General features: G+C 53.9%; 1 protein-coding gene across 2 annotated transcripts; it reads left to right on the top strand.

The window, feature by feature from the left end:
• The first annotated feature begins 11,358 nt into the window (after positions 1-11,358).
• Cabp2 (calcium binding protein 2) lies at positions 11,359-16,514 on the top strand. Of its 2 annotated transcripts, XM_005384309.2 has the most exons (7): positions 12,291-12,347; positions 12,871-13,029; positions 13,444-13,474; positions 14,334-14,468; positions 14,973-15,082; positions 15,193-15,340; positions 16,323-16,514. In XM_005384309.2, exons 1-7 carry the CDS (start codon positions 12,291-12,293, stop codon positions 16,346-16,348), a joined length of 666 nt encoding a protein of 221 aa, XP_005384366.1. In that variant the 3' UTR covers positions 16,349-16,514. The 2 variants fall into 2 exon arrangements, with proteins under 2 accessions (XP_005384367.1, XP_005384366.1); XM_005384310.2 differs by lacking the exons at positions 12,291-12,347; positions 12,871-13,029 and adding an exon at positions 11,359-11,520.
• The last annotated feature ends 1,428 nt before the right edge of the window (positions 16,515-17,942 follow it).

The raw sequence follows: 17,942 nt of genomic DNA on the forward strand, positions 1-17,942 counted from the left end.
TCTTGTGTCATGCATCATCACTTCCACATACCTCAGAGTTAGAGTGAGTCCCTAAGGCTGGCCCTACCTCAAAAGGTAGGAAATTAGATTTCACATGGTGGTGGTGGTGAATTTGTGGAAATATTTCAGACCTACCATAGTCACTTTTAGCTGCGGGTACAGAAACTCAATTCCAAAAGAGTCACATGACCAAAGCAGAGGAAAGATAGAGATGGCCTCTCAGGGATTGGTACCAGGAACCTAAACTCTCCCTCCCTCTCTCTCTCTTTCTCTCCCTCCCGCCCTTTCTCTTTCTCTCTCCCTCCCTCTCTCTCCCCCTCTCTCTCCTCTCAACTCTCTCTCTCTCTCTCTCTCTCTCTCTCTCTCTCTCTCTCTCTCTCTCTCTCCCTCCCCTCTGAATCCACATTCTCACAGCCTCTTGACCAAAATGGAAGCTCAGGTCTCAGAGGGAGCTCCTGGCTCCTGGCCAGCTGCGTTTGTAATGGATCAGCAATAGACTCTCATTGGTCCAGCTTCATCATGTCCTCGGACCACTCACAGTGATCAGAGCTGAGACTCTATGAGTGGCTGGCCTTGGGCCACATGTCAAACCCTGTGCCCGGAAAGCAGGCATGGCATAGGAGGGGGATGCTGGGAGCTGCAGGAGTGCAGGGAGAGATGCACAAATGTGTGGCGAGGTCAAAGTAGGTGGCCATCCTGGTTGTGAATACAACTATTTCCTTGGCCGGAATTTTGAACCAGAGGTCACAATTGCACTATTTTTGGAAAAGCAAAAAAAAAAAAAGCAACCGCTTCAAACTCTCAAAATGGTAACTTCCTACAAGAGCAGGCTCACTGCTAGATTTCTGTGAAAACTTAAATATATGCCACCTGAACCTTGGAGAGGCCACCGCCTTCTTGCTGACACACTTTAAAGCCAGAACCTAGCCACCCGCACCACAGGTGGGTGAACCAAAAGACTTTATGTTATTTTGTTTCCCAGATGCTGTTCTAAAGGACAAGTCCCATGACAGTAAGTTCCAAGGGGAACAAACAAAGCTCATGCCTGAGGACCCAGGGCGACGTGTCTGCCTTGTGCTGGGAAATTCCATCTGGAGATGCACACGCTTCCCCCTTGCTTGGTCCAAAATCTTCCAACAGGAAAAAAGGTTTGGTACCAGGTGTGGGTTCCTTGCCAAAAACAGCTTCCCAGAGAAACACTGGGCCATTCTTGGGGCACGGTGTCCTGTGGATACCCTGAGAGGAGATCCAGGTTATAGGGCTCTCCTGGCTGCATCCCATGAGCTTGCATAGCTGGCTCACGCCACCCCAGCCAGATGGCCCAGAGGTTAGATGTGACCTATGCTTTTCCTTCAAAAATCCCTGAGAATATAAACTTGGCATCCACCTGCCAGGCTAAGTGGTCTCTGCCGCCTCTGGCTGCTGGATATGCCTAGATCAGTCTTGCTCCTGAGACTGGCCTCCCTCCCTGCTTTTCAGAGAACCACCATGAAAAGGTCTGGGAGTATAGCTGGTGGTGGCGGTGCGTGCCTGTAGTCCCACCAGTGGGGGAGGCTAAGGAAGGAAGTTGGCAAGTTCAAGCTCAGTTGGACAACTTAGTGACACTGAGACCATTTCAGAATTTAAAAAAAATTTACAGGGCTAGGATGTAGCTCAGTACAAAGGCCTTGAGTTTAATCCCCAAAAGAAAAAAGAAAGAAAGAAAGAAAGAAAGAAAAGGCTTGGCAGTCACTCAGACCTGAATTTGAATCACAGCTCAGTCATACATGTGTGGCCTCAGACAAGTTGCTTCATGACTCTGAGCTTCAACTTCAGCCCAGAGGGAGTTAGATGAGCTCATTCACTGTCCAAGTCCCTAGCACGGGGCCGGCATGCTGCGGTGGCACCAGGCCTGTGAGCCAGGACAAGTCTCCAATACCAGACTCTTGTGGACCCTTCTGTGTGGAAGGAAGGGGAGGAGTATGGAGTCCAAGCCCAAGGACGGGGTGCAGCAAGAGCCTGCTCAGCAGGAGTCGCTTCTTGCTGTTGCAACATTTCCACACAGGTGAAGAGGACCAGCCCCTCCCTTGGAACAGTAAGGCAAAAGTGAGGAGAGGAGGGTGTGGTTCCCGGAGACCAGCCAGCATGCCAGGCCCAAAGGGAGCTCTGGGGCACAGAGATGCCCAAGGGACCCAGACCACTGCAGGAGGACACTGGAGGGGACCACTGGGTAAGCAGAGTGCTGTGCACCACTGGGACAGAGGCTGGGAGAGCAAAGAGGAGCACAGTGACAGGGCAGGCTGGGGAATGCGCTAGAGGAGGGGAGCTCACATCCGGGAGGGCGGGCAGGGCCGAGGGATGGTCTTCGCCTTTAGCAGAGCTGGTCCACACTAAGGCAATGGGCATTCTGCAACTGTCTGGCTCCAGGCTGCCAGTGGGTACACAGCAGCTGCCCAGCTGCCTCTGGACTCTGACAGGAGGTGGTGGCATTGGTCCAGCCCAGAGAGGATGCACACAGGTGGGGCTAGTGTGGGGACCCTCAGGGTGAGGGTGAGGGTGAGAACTCTCAAATAGACAGAGGCTCCCCAAACCTGAAGGAGGCCCTCCTCTCCCTGGATTCCCAAGCAGCAAGAGGTCACTCAGAGCTCCAGGTTGCCTTCAGCCTGCCCCTCACACCTACGCTGGGAGTGTCCAGGTGTCTGTGACGATGGTAACACATGAGAACGGGCAACATGAGCATGCAGGGAAACCCCAAGTGTGTGTCACCCCGAGTGTGAGTGTACACTGAGGCCGCCTGAGAACGCAAGACCTTCCCAGCCAGGTGCCCAGGACTGGATTCACCACACAGAAAACAACTCTTGGATACTTTGATAGCCATTCTTTTCTTGGATAAAAGTCACTCCCTGGCTTGCTGTGGGGTGACAGACACACCCAGGAAGACTTGGGGTGGAGTCTTTAGCTCCCCTTTGTCTCCTGGCAGCTCCAGGGCCTAATGTTATTGCAGTCACCCAGATATCCAGCCCTGGGGAAAGGCTGAGGGCTCCTGTGTCCCCCCCCCCCCCGCAGCCCCTCAATGACCATAGCCAGCTTTCCTCTCGCCGTTTTTATTGGTTCCCTCTCCCCAGAGTCCATACAGTTCATATCTTGACATGAGCAGAGGTGGATTGGTTCACACGGTCCGTGGAGGCCAGGAAGGCCTCGGGAAGGCCAGGCACTAGGGCGCACCACACAGACTGAGGGCAGGGGGAAGCATCAAAGCAGCCAGGGCCAGGACCTGGCAGTTCGGCAGCAAGGCTGGCAGGTGGTAGTCTGTGAAAGAGATCTACAGGGCAGGGGGTCAGGAAGCCTAAGCCAGGTCAGAGGCAGAGCAGCTTTGGAACTGAACACCAACTGTTCCCTGTCTGCCCCTACTCTGAGCCTCAGATTGCTCTTCTGAGCAATGGACACAATGAGCTGGGAGGGGCCAGACCCAACACTTACCTGGTCACCCACAATGAATGCCTGTCCTCCCTTTGGGCCAGCAGGGTTTCAAAAGGCTTTAGATGCCCCTGAAGTTCCAACTTGGGTTTGCCTTCTTCCTGGCAACAGCAGTGATCCCAGCTGGGCACCTGTGGTCAGACTGATCAGGATGGCCTCCCTGCCTCTGATGCCCATGTCCCCAAGCACCAGCTCACCACCCCTGCTCACATAGCTATGGAGGAGGTGGCCACAGTGCCTGATGAGGCCCTTTACCCCACCATTCACCGTGCCCACCAGAGCAGCCCTCCCACTGGTCCTTGCCATACAGCCCTGGGTCAGCAGCCAGGCAGAGGATGCAGGTCCTGTCTTCTCCACCTCCAACTCCTGGGGCCTTAGCCATGAACCAGCAGGACCCCTCTTCGGTCCCTTACGTTGGAGGACCAGCTCTGCCCACCTTAGCGGCACCAAGCTCGATGAATGAGGAGTCTGTAGGCCCACCAGCTGACACCTTGGCCTGATTTCTGGGCATACCTGTTCCCCAAGTCTGTCCCCTAAGGAGGATCAAGGGTCTGATGTGTGCCTCCCTATTCTGTGACTGGCTATTTTAGGGGCCTAGACAGACTTAGATACCAAGGCTGGTATCCACATGCATCACAGGGCAGAATAGTACAGGGAGAGGAGGGGGCAAGTCCCAGCCAGAGGCCTCTGTCCCCGCCTTGGGTCCTGCTGAAATTGGGGTGGATCTACGACAGGGCTGCTCCTACTGTTCCCCATCCGCTGGTTGTTATACTCTCCTGGGATCCTGGGCTTTCCTGGATACCTTTGCCCTAATCTGGACAGAAGGAACAGCCCTGTTCCTGAGCTAGGTTCCTGCCATCCTTGAAGAAGGCCACAGGCCTGCTCATTGTGAGCGTGGGTTTTTCTGATTCAGGTGTGGCCAGAGTGAAAAGAAATGGGCAATGAGATCCACGTGGAAGTCCCTGCACATACAGCGCTGGTGGCATCCTCTGAGCTGTCATCTAGGGAATGGTGCACAAAGCTGCCAGAGCTGTACAGCCCTACCTTTGTGGAGCCCCACACCATCCCACGACCCTGCTGGAACCTGGGCCCTGCACCTTCCTCTGGGACACTTGGCATGTCCCCCAGCCCAGTAAGACTTCGTTGGCTACGGGTGCAACAGCCCAGGCCCCAAAACTCCTACCAGACACCTGTCAGGGATCCTTCTGGACTGAGCCAGTTAAGGCCTCAGGGTTCACCAAAGGAGAGGCCCAGGTGGCACAGGATGGCTTTGGACTGGTATAGGTTGAGGTCTCCATCCTGGAACTTGGGAAGCTGCCCAAACAGCTGGGAGCCATGGCTCCATCAGGGGCGCTGAACCTGGCTGGCCCCACCCTACTCTCATCCCCCTAAGGCCCAACTCATCCCCTAGACAGGTACAATCACATAGGGGACCTTCAGTGGACCCTGCCCCCGGGCTCCATGGTCACCACCTCCCCCTTCCAGCTCTGGCCCGGGTCAGCCAGCAGCATGGGCATGGCCTCACAGCACCCTGGGTGGAAGGGACAAGACAGTGCTGTGGGGAGAGACCCAGCCTCATCTGGGGAACTGCTGGGAGGGTGGGAAGAGGGAAGGGAGACAGGACAGAAACCCTGGCTTGGGTGCCTCCTGGGGAAGGGCGGAAAGTGTGGAGAAAAGATGGAAAATATGGCCCCAACCGGGCCTTGAAGAGAAGTGGGAAGCAACTGCACAGCGCCCCGGTGAAAGGAACAGTGACAGACTGAGGGAGATGACTATAATCCCTTAAGACTGCAGGCTCCCGAAGGACAGGTCCTGGCCCCGCCCCCTTGGCTATAGTCCCTCCCCTCCTCCAAGGCTCCGCCTCCTCCGGGCTAACCCCCCTGGCCGACAGATTGGCAAAGGAGTCCTCCCTGTGCTGTTTGTCCTGCAGAAGCCGGGGCCGGACCTCCGGAGGGGAAGTAAACGATGGTGTAGGGCGGCACTTGGAGAGACAGACAACACGATGAAAGAGGACCCGCACTCTGGCTTCAGGGTCCAGGAAGGCAGGCTGGGGATCAGACCCCAGGGACAAAGGGGTGAGTCCGCCTGGACCCCACCCCCACCGTGCAGATCCAACTCACTGGCGACATTGCGGTGGAATTGCAGCAGGAAATGGGGAGGCCACCCGAGGTCTTACAGTGTTAGTGCTATTCTGCTCCACCCTGTCCCTCCAGGAATTTGCCAAGTCATGAGGCTTGGTGTGGCAGGTTCTGACGAAAGAGGCTGTTGGGGTGATGGACGGCAGGACCCCACAGGCCCACCTGCCCTGCCACTGGTGCTCCCTGCCTGCAGGGCAGCGGCTTTGCTTTAAGAGGCACCCACACATAGCTTCACAAGCTGTAAAACAAATGCACAGCTCCTCGGGGTGGCCAAGACTGAGCTCCTGCACATTGCTAAATTCCCAGCACCAGCACACAATAGGTGTTCAATAAAGTTTGTCACATAAATGAATGCTATTGCAATAAATGTATCTATTTACACATCCTGCCTCCATGATGATAATAATAGCAAGGCCTTAGGGGCCAAGAAAGACTTCCTGAAGACTTGACATAAGTTACATCCCTAAGACTCATATATATAAAGGCACTATATAAATCTTCCTGTATTGGAGGCAAATCTAGACTCTTAGCAGCCCAGAGGAATCCACAGACAAACTTTACTTCATTAGTTTCTTGCCGTATGTTAAGCACCCCAATGCTCCCCACCCCCTGCACACCTCAAAATGGCTGTTGTTTGTCTCGAGCTCCTCTACAAATCTCTCATTTCTTGTTGAAGGTGCAGTGTGCGAGGGGTTCTATGCCACTGCTTGAAGCTTCTTTCTGTGGAGGTCTCTCCCCCATGATTTGTTTCGTTTTGTTGTTGTTGTTACAGGCATTTGTTCCTGTGAAACAGCTCAGGAAGGTTAAAGAAAAGCTTTCCTCCCCTGTGTAGCCTGCAGACCATGTCTTGCGTGAGTCTGAGGATCTGCACCTCCACACATAGGCTGGACCTGGGGTGCAGGTTGATACTCAGGCAAGAATGCCAGGGTCCCCTGGGCTCAGTCCCCTACCCAGGACCCCAGGGACCCCAGCTCAGTTCTCTGGATTATCCTTCTCCTGGGTGCACCCAAAGGGTATCTGATCAAAGTCACAAGAAAGAGGAGGTGCCCCGACAGTCCAGACTGCCCACCCCGAATATGGGGACCCAGGATGCCACTGTGATCAGGAGCACACACTGCAGCCAGGGCTCAGTCTTGGGGAGTGCTTTCTGCTTCCTCCCTGCATTCAAGCTCACAGCTCCCTGGGGCTGGGAGGGGGTGGAGGAGATGGTGCCAGAGCTGGGTTCTCATCCCTGACTCACAGCTGGAGGAACATCTGCCCAGCGTGGAGCCGCTTACAAAGAGCTTTCACATAAATGATCTCATTTCATCTCCCACACCCCAAACCTGGGAGGGAGGGAATCTTGTTCCCATTATGCAGACAAGGACACCAAGGCTCAGAGAGGGTCAGTCAACTGCTCTGGGCTGGAGCACACATGCCCTGTCTTTGTGCAGAAGTCTCACAGGCCTGAGAAAGCAGGTGCCATGGTTTGGGTAAGGGTCCTCCACCAGCCTGTGATGCTACTGGGACCTTTAGAAGGTGGAGCCCAGTTGGAGGTGGATGAAGTTAGGCCTCTGCGAGGGTGTGCTTGAAGGGACTATGCGGATGCAGCTCCTCCCTCTCTGATTGTTTTCTAGCTGCCAGGAGAGGAGCAGTTTCCTCCACCATGTGTTCCTACCATAATGTTCTGCTCGCCTCAAGCCCAAAGGCAGTGGGGCCAAGTGACCATGGACTGAAACTATGGGCCCAAATCACTCTTGCCCCTGTCTAGGTTGGTTTATTTCAGGTTCTTGTTATAGTAACAGAAAGCTGACTGGCACAGCAGGCTGAACCGTGTTTAGGTTGTCCCCCACCAGTGGGCGGGGGCACTCTGCTATGGTGTTCCAAGGGGCTGCATTTACCACAGTCCCCTGGCTCCAGGCCACCCTGGGGCCTCCTGTCCTCCTCTGGGTCTTTGAGACATTGCTGCTCCAGGCCAGCAGGCCAGGAACCTCACCCTGTCCATCCCCAAATCCAGCCCATGTGTGTGTCAGCATCTGTCTCTGGTGAGTTTAAAATACATAGGTAAACAACCTTACTATTATGTGAAATTCACCTTTGGGTACACTGTTCATCCAATGACTCTAGTATATTCAGTGTTATGCAACATCACCACTAATTCTAGAACATTTTCTTCATGCCTGAAAAAGAAGCCCCGTGACCATTAGCACCTACCCGTCCCACATTTTCTGGCAACCACTAATCTCCTTTCGGTCTCCATGGATTTGCCTGCCGTGGATGTGCCATATGAATGGAACCATACAGTATTTGTTCTTTAGTGTCTGGCTTCTTTCACTTCTCACATTTTCAGGGTTCATCCAGGTAGTGGCATATGTCAGTACTTTGTTTCTTTTCATGGCTGAAAAATATTACATTGTATGGAGATAGCATTTTTGCTTATGCATTTGTCAATGGATACTTTGGTTGTTTCACACTGGCTACTAAGTATAATGCTTCCAGGGATATTTATGTGAAAGTTTTTGTGTGAACTGATCTTTTCCCGTGAGTCCATACCTAGGACAGGACTTGCTGGGTCATGTGGTCACTCACTTTCATGCCGTACCCACAGAGGCCACATCATTTGAGAACCCCACCATCCACATAGGAGGTTTTCAGGTTCTTCCCATCACCAACACTTGTTATTGTCCATCTTTTATTTAGCTACTCTAGTGGATATGAAGTCTGTCTCAGCATGGTTCTGTATGGTGCTTACCAGGTACCAAGCTTAGGGTTTAGCTTGTGGGGAGCAAGGTGGAGAACAAGCCACCATCTTTGCTACCAGAGGAATCACAGTTCAGACTGGAGGGAGAGAGACAGTCTTCATTCATACATTGATTAGTGTCAGGCAATCAATGACACTGAAAAGGTAAGATATGGCTTCTACCTAAGAGTCTCTTAATGAAGAATAGAAGACCACATGCAACAATCCACCTAGCTGTTTTTCCACTTCCACCCAACTATCTGTCCATCCACCCAGCAATCAACATTCAAACACTAGTGATTCGAAGCATCTATACACCTGTTAACCCATCCAGTCATCTTCCACCTGCTTATCCAGCCATCTCTTCACATACCCTTCTATTCATCCAACTAACCATCTATCTATGAAATTATATATTTATCCATCTACCAACTATTTATCCCATCAAATCAGCTATCCAGCCATCCAACTTCCCCTCCACCTACCCATCCATCCAGTCATCTTTCCATCCATCTGTCCATCCATCATCCATCCATCTGTCTACCAATCATCAAACCACTAGTTCACCTGTCCTAGACACTAGAGGTAGGACCCAGCTTAGTTAAATCAGGCTGGGCAACATGCAGTCACCAAGATGAATGCTCTAGGACTCTGTTCATCGTATGCAAGTTAGGAGGGAATTCCATGCCATGCTGTCTCCTCCCACAGGCACCAAGCTTTTGCTCCCAGATTGAGAGCTCTCACTCACTGTCCTCTAACCAGTTATAATACCGACTACTTTGGATTGTACTTTGGAACACACATTTCTCATCTTTCCAGAGGCAGATACTAGGTCAACCCCCATTTTTCAGATAAAGCGACTGAGGCTTGGAGAGATGAAATTCATTATTTGGGTCACACAGCAAGTACCTGGGAAACCCAGCCCTGCAGCCACTTTCCACAACCTCATAGAAAACAGATGAACTGGTCTGGCATGGTGGTGCATGCTTATAATCCCAGCACTTGGAGGCGGAGGTAGGCGAATCACCACAAATTCGAGGCCAGCCTGGGCTACATAATGAACTCAATGCCAACCTGAACTGCATAGTGAGATCTTGTCTTGATAAAAAAGAAAGAGGGCTGGGGGTATAGCTCAGTGGCATAAGCGCCTGCTTGGCAAGCGCAAGGTCATGAGTTTGATCCCCGGTACCACAAAAAAAAACAACAACAACGATAAAAAAGAAAGAAAGAAAAGAAAAATAAAACAGGTGAACTTTATGAAGAATGTTTTCAGGGATGCTGTTGCCTAGGATGCTGGTGCAGGGCTGGTCTCTAGGTGCAAAGGCTAAAGGAAGCTGAACACTAAGTCACCGTGAATCGTAAGGAGTCTGTCCCACCCTTGACCCCTGACCTCCTGGCCAGCATCCATTCTCCTCCCTGTCCAGGCCTGTCCTCAGATCTCAGCCCTGCCTCCGGGCTGTGTGTAGGCTGTTCCTTCTCCCTGCATGACCAGTCCTGTCCCTTTCTGCAGCCACTCCCATCACACTCACAGACCTGGTCACAGCAAGGTCTCCTGTAGACAGCCTGGGGACCGTTCCTCACTTCCCCATCCACTATAATTCTGCTTTGCTGACTGCGCTGTTCCTGCTGGGTGGAAGGTTCCAGAAGCAGGGACTGGCTCTCAGCAGCTGGGAGGGCACAGAGCAGGGCTTGACAAATATTGGCTAAAGATCCAGCCCTTCTGAAATCATCTCTGGCCTCTTGCCATTCATACTCTCCACAGAGGCTACCAACTCCTCCCTCATGAGGGCCTTCACCCACTAAGCCCTGAACCTGACACACTACAAGTTTAAGACTGACCCCTGTGGCAGACCTCAGCACTCACCCAACATCAGGCCCAGGTGAAACATGGGCAGACAATGCCTAACAGTGGTGGCAAACCTATGGCACGTGTGCTGCAGTGAGTTGTTATCATCGAAAGCTCTAAAAGGTTCGCCAACACCAGCCTGGAATGCTGCCCCTTCTCCTCAACCCCTCCACCATGCTTCCCCAGTACCTGGGTTGGTGCCTGCTAAGTGCATGGAGACTGCCCAGTGGCTTTTTCTGAATTAGATGTGCCTGAGGACAGGGTCCTTTGGGAGGCAGAGTCTATCATGTGGCCCCAGGGCTGGCTCCCTGCACCCCTCAGATGTTGGCTGAGGGAATGCATGAACGGGTGGCCAAGAGAGGCCAAGGGGAGCAGAGCCACCAGCTCAGGTGGCAGACATCTGGTGGGATCTGGTTCCCTGGGACAAAGGCCAGTGCAGGGGGCAAGTGAATAAATCATGAGAGGCCCTGAGCAGGGCCAGGCAGGACAACTGACCTCATTCTGGAAGTCGAGGAGAGGCCGCTGGGTGGTGAGTGGGCTGGGGGCATGACGAGGGGGCACAGGAGGCCAGCAGAAGCTGTCTGGCCACCTCCACCCTTTTTCCTTGAGAAGCAAGAGCTTGCAGGTCAGCAGGACCAGGTGGGGGTCACGGGCAGGAGGCAGGGAGGTGGGGAGCACAGAGGTACCCCAGGATCTGGGTAGAGGCAGGAAGGAGGTGACCTGCATTTCTAGAATCTTGGGGTTACCCTAAGAGGGGAATGTGGGGAGAACAGAAAGAGCAAGGTTGTAAAAACAGACTAAGGTGAGAAAGAGGTACAGAGAAGCTGCGGGGCAGAGACAGAGATAGTGGTAGGGATGAGAGGGATGGAGAGTGAGTCAGCCACATTGCGGGGAGGTCAGGTTGGGGACTCTGAGCCAGGGAGATGAGGCTGAACATGAGGGAGAAGGAGGGACATCCAGCAGGAGCTCCAAGGAGAGAGCGGGAGGGCCACAGCAGGGGAGGAAGGGGAGAATTTCAGGGAAGCTATGCAGGCTAACAGAGCTGTGAGGGACAGTGGGGGGAATAGGGCATCTCAGGGACACAGGGCTCTGGTCGGCCGCCAAGGAAGGACCATGGGGAGCCACAGCCACAGCAGCCCACTGAGCCACCTGCCCACAGGACAAAGCAGCACCAGAGGAGGTGCCAAGCCCGCGGGTCCATGGCCCTGCCACAGGGCGCAGCAGACAGCAACATCCCCTTGAGGGACCCCAGCCCCTCTGCAGGGGCTCCAGGTCCCAGCCAGACCCCCACCAGCCCAGCAGCCAGCCGGCGAGCACTTCTCCAGGAGCTCGAGGCTCAGGTGCAGGCAGCCTATGGGCAGGTAAGGGGGATGGAGGGGCCGTGAGGGCATCGCAGGGTCTCCTGTAAGACAGATCAGGGCCAAGTGTATGAGAGGACACAGGAGGCACACGTGGATGGAGGGGTCAGTCTTTGGGTCAGCAGAGGCCAGGGGGAGCCTCTTCCCTACCTTAGTGTTTACTGAGCTGCTGCTTATGGCACCCAGAGGCAGCATCCTTCAGCTCCTGGTGCAAGGGTGGCAGGCTGACCCAGGCCAGGGTGCCAAGACCAGCGGGCTGGGTGCACTGTGGGAAGGGATCAGGGGTCCTGACAGGGGTCTCCTCTCCTAGAAAGGCCGAGGGGAAGGGTCTGCTGTGTTCATCATCCCTGGACTCACTGCTGTTTTGCAGGGACAGAGGCCCAGCCACCCTCAACCCCCACTCCCAAATTCTTGCCTCCTCCTTCCAGGCCCTGGCCTGCTTCTGAAGAAACAAAATCTCCCCTGATTGGGAGATTAGGGGTGGGCATGAGGGGAGAAGGGTGCAGCAGAGGAGACCCTCAGGAGAAAGCATGGGGAGACTGTGCCTTCCAGGGGGCCTTGAGCCCCAAGGGGCCCCCCCTTACCAGCAGAGATGCTCAGAGATAATCCCTGATTAGGACCCATTCGCCACTGGGCCCAGGGCCCCCCGCCTGACCACCCGCCCCCAATCTTCCCCACAAAACCCTGGGAAAATCCCCGGCAGTGCTCCCAGGCTCTCACTGGGAGCTGCTGGAGCCTGGCAGCATCCGCTGCACCAGGACTCTGGGCCTGGTATGGTTCAGGGGCCTATGGGGAACTGTGCCAAGTGGCCCCGGCGCCGGGGCCCCAAGGTAGGAGGGCAAAGGGGGAGCAGCCAAGGTCAGGAGATTGGGTGGGCAGAGTCCTGCTAGGGCTGAGCTGGGGTTGGAGGTAGGCATGGCCTCTGGATGGAGGGGTTGGCCGCTCATTGTCAAGTGAGACTTTTTTCTGGGGCACCCCAGGTGCAGACCCAGCCTGATCCCGGTTCACACAGACGGCTGGTCTCCCCCTGCTATGCTGACCAGGGCCCCGCTGTCCGTCCCTGCAGGGCCTGCTCTCTGCTAGCCAGCTTTGGAAAGCTGGGTCTCGCTCAGCCACTGGCTTCCTCAGTGACCCTAACTAAGTCCTTCATCTTTTCTGTGCCTCGGCTTGCCCAGCTGGGCAGTTAGGGAATAAGCCCTTCTAGTCTACAGTATTAATGGGTGAGGGTTCTGTGCACCCCAAGCCCCTTCCTCATGATCCTGTGCTGGGTTCCAAAGAGCAGAATGGCGGGCTGGGGTGGGGGAGGGGAGGGGCTTCAGGCCATTACCCAGCTCATGGCCGACTCTGCCGCAGGACCCCTGGCAGTGGCCCCGTTCCCCCAGAGGGGGCTCCTGCGGCAATGCCAGTTCCCGCCCCGAAGAGCAGGGGGCCGTCCAGGGCTACTCGGTGCTTGGCAGCCTGGTGGGGCCGGCCTGTATCTTCCTTCGGCCCAGCATCGCCGCCACCCAGCTCGTATGTACAGCCACCCACCCTCCAGCCCACAGCCTTGTCCCTTCACTTTTTCACTCCTTGAACAGAAGGGAGAGGATGGAGGGGCCCTCAGAGCAGGGGCACACCAGCCCAGCAGTGGGGGCTGAGGAGTCAGAGAGTGATGGTTCAAGGGACAGAGAGCGAGCACTGGAGACTTCCAGTACACGAAGCCCCATCTGAGGTTCTGCCAGACCCCCACATCTACCTCTGGCAAAAGGAGTTACCCAGAAGAGGGGAGCGAGGGGCAGAGAGGCCCTCAGAGCTTCCTAGGCCAGTGGCATGGAAGGGGTCACCCAGGAGGCCCTAGCCAGTGAGCAAGCAGACCTGAGCCCCGTGTGAGTGGTGTGGTGGGGCCTGGGTGGTCCAGGGAACTCCTAACCCATCTCTGTCCCCTAGGATCGGGATCTGCGGCCCGAGGAGATCGAAGGTAAAGAGTTTGAGAAGAGCTTGGTTTCCAGAGGGGGGCATAAGATGGAAGATGCAGAAGGAAATAGAGCAAGGAGAAGGTTACGGAGGATAGGCTGAGGCTATGGGACTGAGCAAGGAGAGGCCGCAGACCCTCCCCTCTCCAGCCGTCAGCTCCTTGGAAGGGAGGGGCAGGGGCCTCTTTCATAAGCATCCATTCAGCAGCACTTCCTGAGTGTCTGCGATGGCCTGGCCCTGCACCGAGCACGGAGAAGCATGGAACACTGGGCCAATCTGGCCCGAGCCCTCTGGGACAGACGGCAACACATCAGCTGCAAGTACAGACAGTGCCAAGGGCTCGCAAGGAAATGAGCGAATGGGCTGGCAGGGAACAAATGTTCAGGGAAGGCTTCCTTGAGTAGGTGACAGAGCCAAAGAGGAGGGGAGAGTGCTCCAGAGTGTGGCCTCTATGAGTCAAGGATTTGTCTTCCTTCTTTCCCTCTCTCCCTCCCTCCTTTCTTTCCTCCTTCCTTTTCTCCTTCCTTCCTTCTTCCTTTTTTTTCTGCTGTCAGATCCTCAGAGCAGAGCCTAGCACATAGCAGATGCGCCTTAAATATTTGCTGAAAGAAAAAAATTTAAAACAGTGTTGAAGGACTAGGTGTAGTTTAGTGGTAAATCCCTTGCCTAGCATATGTGAGGTTCTGGGTCACACACACACACACACACACACACACCAGCCCGTACAAATGCCCTGAGATGTCAAAACAGGAACTGATTCTAGAAAGGGATTACTGGGTGACTAGACCAGAGGAAGAAGGACGGGCTGGTGCAGACGGGGGTCCAGAGGGCTGTGGGAGGACTGATCCCACCCTGCCTGGCAGAGCTGCAGGTCGCTTTCCAGGAGTTTGACCGAGACCGGGATGGCTACATCGGCTATCGGGAGCTGGGTGCCTGCATGCGGACCCTGGGCTACATGCCCACCGAGATGGAGCTCATCGAGATCTCACAGCAAATCAGTATGTGTCTCAGAACTGCCCCATCCTAGTTCTGCAGATGCCCTGGCCAGGACCAGAAAAGCTGACAGCCGGGACCCAGAGGTGACTGCAGAGCTCATCCCTATATCCCAGGGCCCAGAGCCTAAGACATTCCCTCAAATCTCATCATCTTCTGTGAGAGGCAGGGTGAGGACCATGTTGCCCCCTTCACAGATGAGGAAAGTGTGTCTCTGTGCAGTGAGGTAATTTGTCTAAGGTTACACAACATTGGAGCCAAGACTTGATCCCAGCCAAACTCTTCAGGAAAATCGGGGAAAGCCCCAGCGAGCTTTGAGTGGCTTTCCTTTCATCTTTGGCCAAATCCAAGCCTTGATTGGAGGGTGATTCCCATCAGGAAGAGGGAGGAAGGGCCCAGGTATTAATGAGGCAAGTGGGGAGGGCAGGGGCAGTAGTGGGGGGCTGTGGGCACAGGAGGGAGGGCTAGGTGCTAGGCTGGGGTCTCCAGCAAATGGACATGACTCCCAGGTGGCGGGAAGGTGGACTTTGAAGACTTCGTGGAGCTGATGGGCCCCAAGCTGCTGGCGGAAACAGCAGACATGATCGGCGTCAGGGAGCTTCGGGATGCCTTTCGAGAGGTGCGCAGAGTCCGGGCTGGGGTGGGGGTGCTGCAGCTCCACAGGGAGTGAGGGGCTGAGCAGATGCCTGACTCAGTCAAAGACCCAAGCCACAACCAACACCACCACAGTTTGACACCAACGGGGATGGCTGCATCAGCATAGGGGAGCTTCGGGCTGCCCTCAAGGCCCTGCTGGGGGAGCGCCTCAGCCAGCGGGAGGTGGACGAGATTCTGCAGGACATCGACCTCAATGGAGATGGCCTGGTTGACTTTGAAGGTACCATCTGCTGCATTTAGCAACACACCCTGGAAGGTTCTTACCAGATAAAGCACACAAGGAGGGTTAGCTCTGCGTCAGACCCTATGCCAAGCATGCCCATGCCCTCTCCTAGTAATAACCACTGCAAACCCCAAGGGAAGGGACCATTGGTATCACCATATGCAAGAGAGGAAATCAGTTCTTGGGAAAGCTTAGGTGTTTAGCAAAAAGAAATGGATGGAACCCAGATTGGAATTTGGGGCAGCTGATCTGGAATTCAGTTCCTTCTCCACACAGGAAAAACAAAAACTAGATATGGTGGTAGATGCCCGTAATGCCAGCACTCTGGCAGGCTGAGGCAGGAGGATCAAAAGTTTGAGCCCAGCCTGGGGCAATTTAGCCAGACCTGTCTCAAACTAAAAAATAAAAAAGAGGTGGGATTGTAGCTCAGTGAGAAGTCTCTGGATTCAATTCCCAAAACTGAAAACAGAGAGAGGGGGAGAGGGGAGAGAGAGATTAAGTAATAGGAAGCCAAGGAAAATATGTAGAACACATTCTCCACTCAGGCATAGTGGTGCATGTCTATAATCCTAGCACTCAGGAGGCTGAGGCAGGAGGATCACTGTGAGTTCAAGACAAGCCTGGGCTACATAGCTAGTTCAAGGCCCACCTGCACTACAAAGCAAGACCCTGTCTCAAAAGAGACAGGGGGGAAGGAAGGAAGGAAGGAAGGAAGGAAGGAAAAGAAAGAAACAAACAAACATTTGCTTCTGAGTTTCCTAGTGGCCAAACCAAAGAGGAAGACCTGTCAGTTACAAAAATTTTTTTGTCCTTAAGAAAAAGTTCTCTGTTCCTGAGGCCTACTCCCTACCTGACCCAAGGAATGTCCCTAAAGGCCTTCCCCATAACCACACTCCTGCCCACTGCAAGGTGGGCAGATTGGCCACACCTCCAGTGGGGTCAGGACATTAGGCCCAAAACTTTGACTTTGTCCTGGCAGAATTTGTGCGAATGATGTCTCGCTGAGCCTGTACAGAAGCTGGAGGCAGCAAACAGGACTGGAGGACCACAGCCTCTTCAGATTGAGTGTGTTCCCAGAAGTCCATCCTGTACAGCTGGGATCCTCCTCCACCCCTGCCTACCGCCACCCCTTACCCTATCTCTGTTTGTCTGACAATAAAGCATCAGTATGCCTGGGAAGATGGCTTTTGCCTCTCACTTGCATATCTTGGAGGCCCCAAGAGCCAAGCCCTGGGCTGATGTCTCAGACCACAAACCTTAAGCTGGACTGTGAGCTCCAGGTCAGTGGGAACCCACAAAGTTTTCCTCTCTGGATCCTAGGTTCACCCCAGAGCTGAAGTCAAGAGACACAGCTGGATGGGTAAACTGAACATGTTCTGGAGTCCAGATGTATTTTTCCCTCTGCATTCTCTCTCCTTACCCTGACAATGGTCCCTGCCCCTCAAAGATTGCATTAGAGGGTGGAGGAAGTGCCCAGGGCAGGCTTTTCCCAGCCTGATCATATTACTGCTGCAGCAGCCTGCAGGGGACCCGTTCAGAGCTCCCTTCCAGAGGGAGGGAGCTCCAGCGAGTTAGTTTGGGAAAGGCTGGTCTGGGGGCACTTCAGTTTTATGGCTCACAGTTCACTCCATTTGGAAGCCCCCAGCCACTGACCAAGCACAACTGGGGAACCAGGACCTGACTATTTCTGCTGCTACTGAGCATTTTCTGCCTGAGCAACCCTTTAGGTCAGCCAAGGTGCAACTGGGCCCTGCTGGAAATCGGAGGTCCTTCTGCTGTTCTTGTTCCCCTACCTTCCTTTCTGCTCTGCCTCCTGGGGAATCCACATATACATGCACTCACTCACAGCATACCCCAGGCTTCAGAGGAAACAGAGATATTGTGTCTTAGTCATCCCTGCTGCTATAACAAAATGACTTAGACTGAATCAACTATAAACTGCATGAATTTTTAACATGTACTATTCTGGAGGCTGGGAAATCAGAGGTCAAGGCATGGGTAACCTCTGTCTGGTGAGGACCTGGTCTCTGCTTCAAGATGGTACCAACCGTATATCCTCACCTGGCAGCAGGGCAGAAAGTGCAAACATGCCTACCTAGTTCCCTCCAGACATTTTATAAGGCCCTAATCCAAAGAGCCCTCATGGCCTAATCACCTCTTAAAGGTCCAATCTCTGTTACTTTTGGAATTTAGTTTCAACATGAATTTTGGAGGGGATACGAACATAAAAACCAGAGCACTAAGTCTAAGCGAGTTATCAGAGATCATGTAGTCCCATTGCCTTCTCTCCATGTGCTAATGTGTTGTTCTAAAATACTACTTAGCCAGGCCTGGTAGCACACACCTGTACTCCCAGCACCAAGGAGGCTGAGGCAAGAGGATTACTTTTAGTTCAATGCTGGCCTCGGCTACATAGTGAGTTTAAGATCAGCCTGAACTGCACAGTGAGACCCTGTCTCAAAAAAACTAACTAAATAACTACCTAACTTATTATTTAATTAATTAATTAATAAAAATGCTTATACTTTGTCTTATCTAGGCCAGGTATGGTGGCACACCCCTGTGATCCCAGCACTCGTGAGGCTAAGGCAGAAGGATC

This window comes from Chinchilla lanigera, unplaced genomic scaffold (genome assembly GCF_000276665.1).
Source record: "Chinchilla lanigera isolate Chin_1 unplaced genomic scaffold, ChiLan1.0 scaffold00021, whole genome shotgun sequence".
Lineage (NCBI taxonomy): Eukaryota > Metazoa > Chordata > Mammalia > Rodentia > Chinchillidae > Chinchilla > Chinchilla lanigera.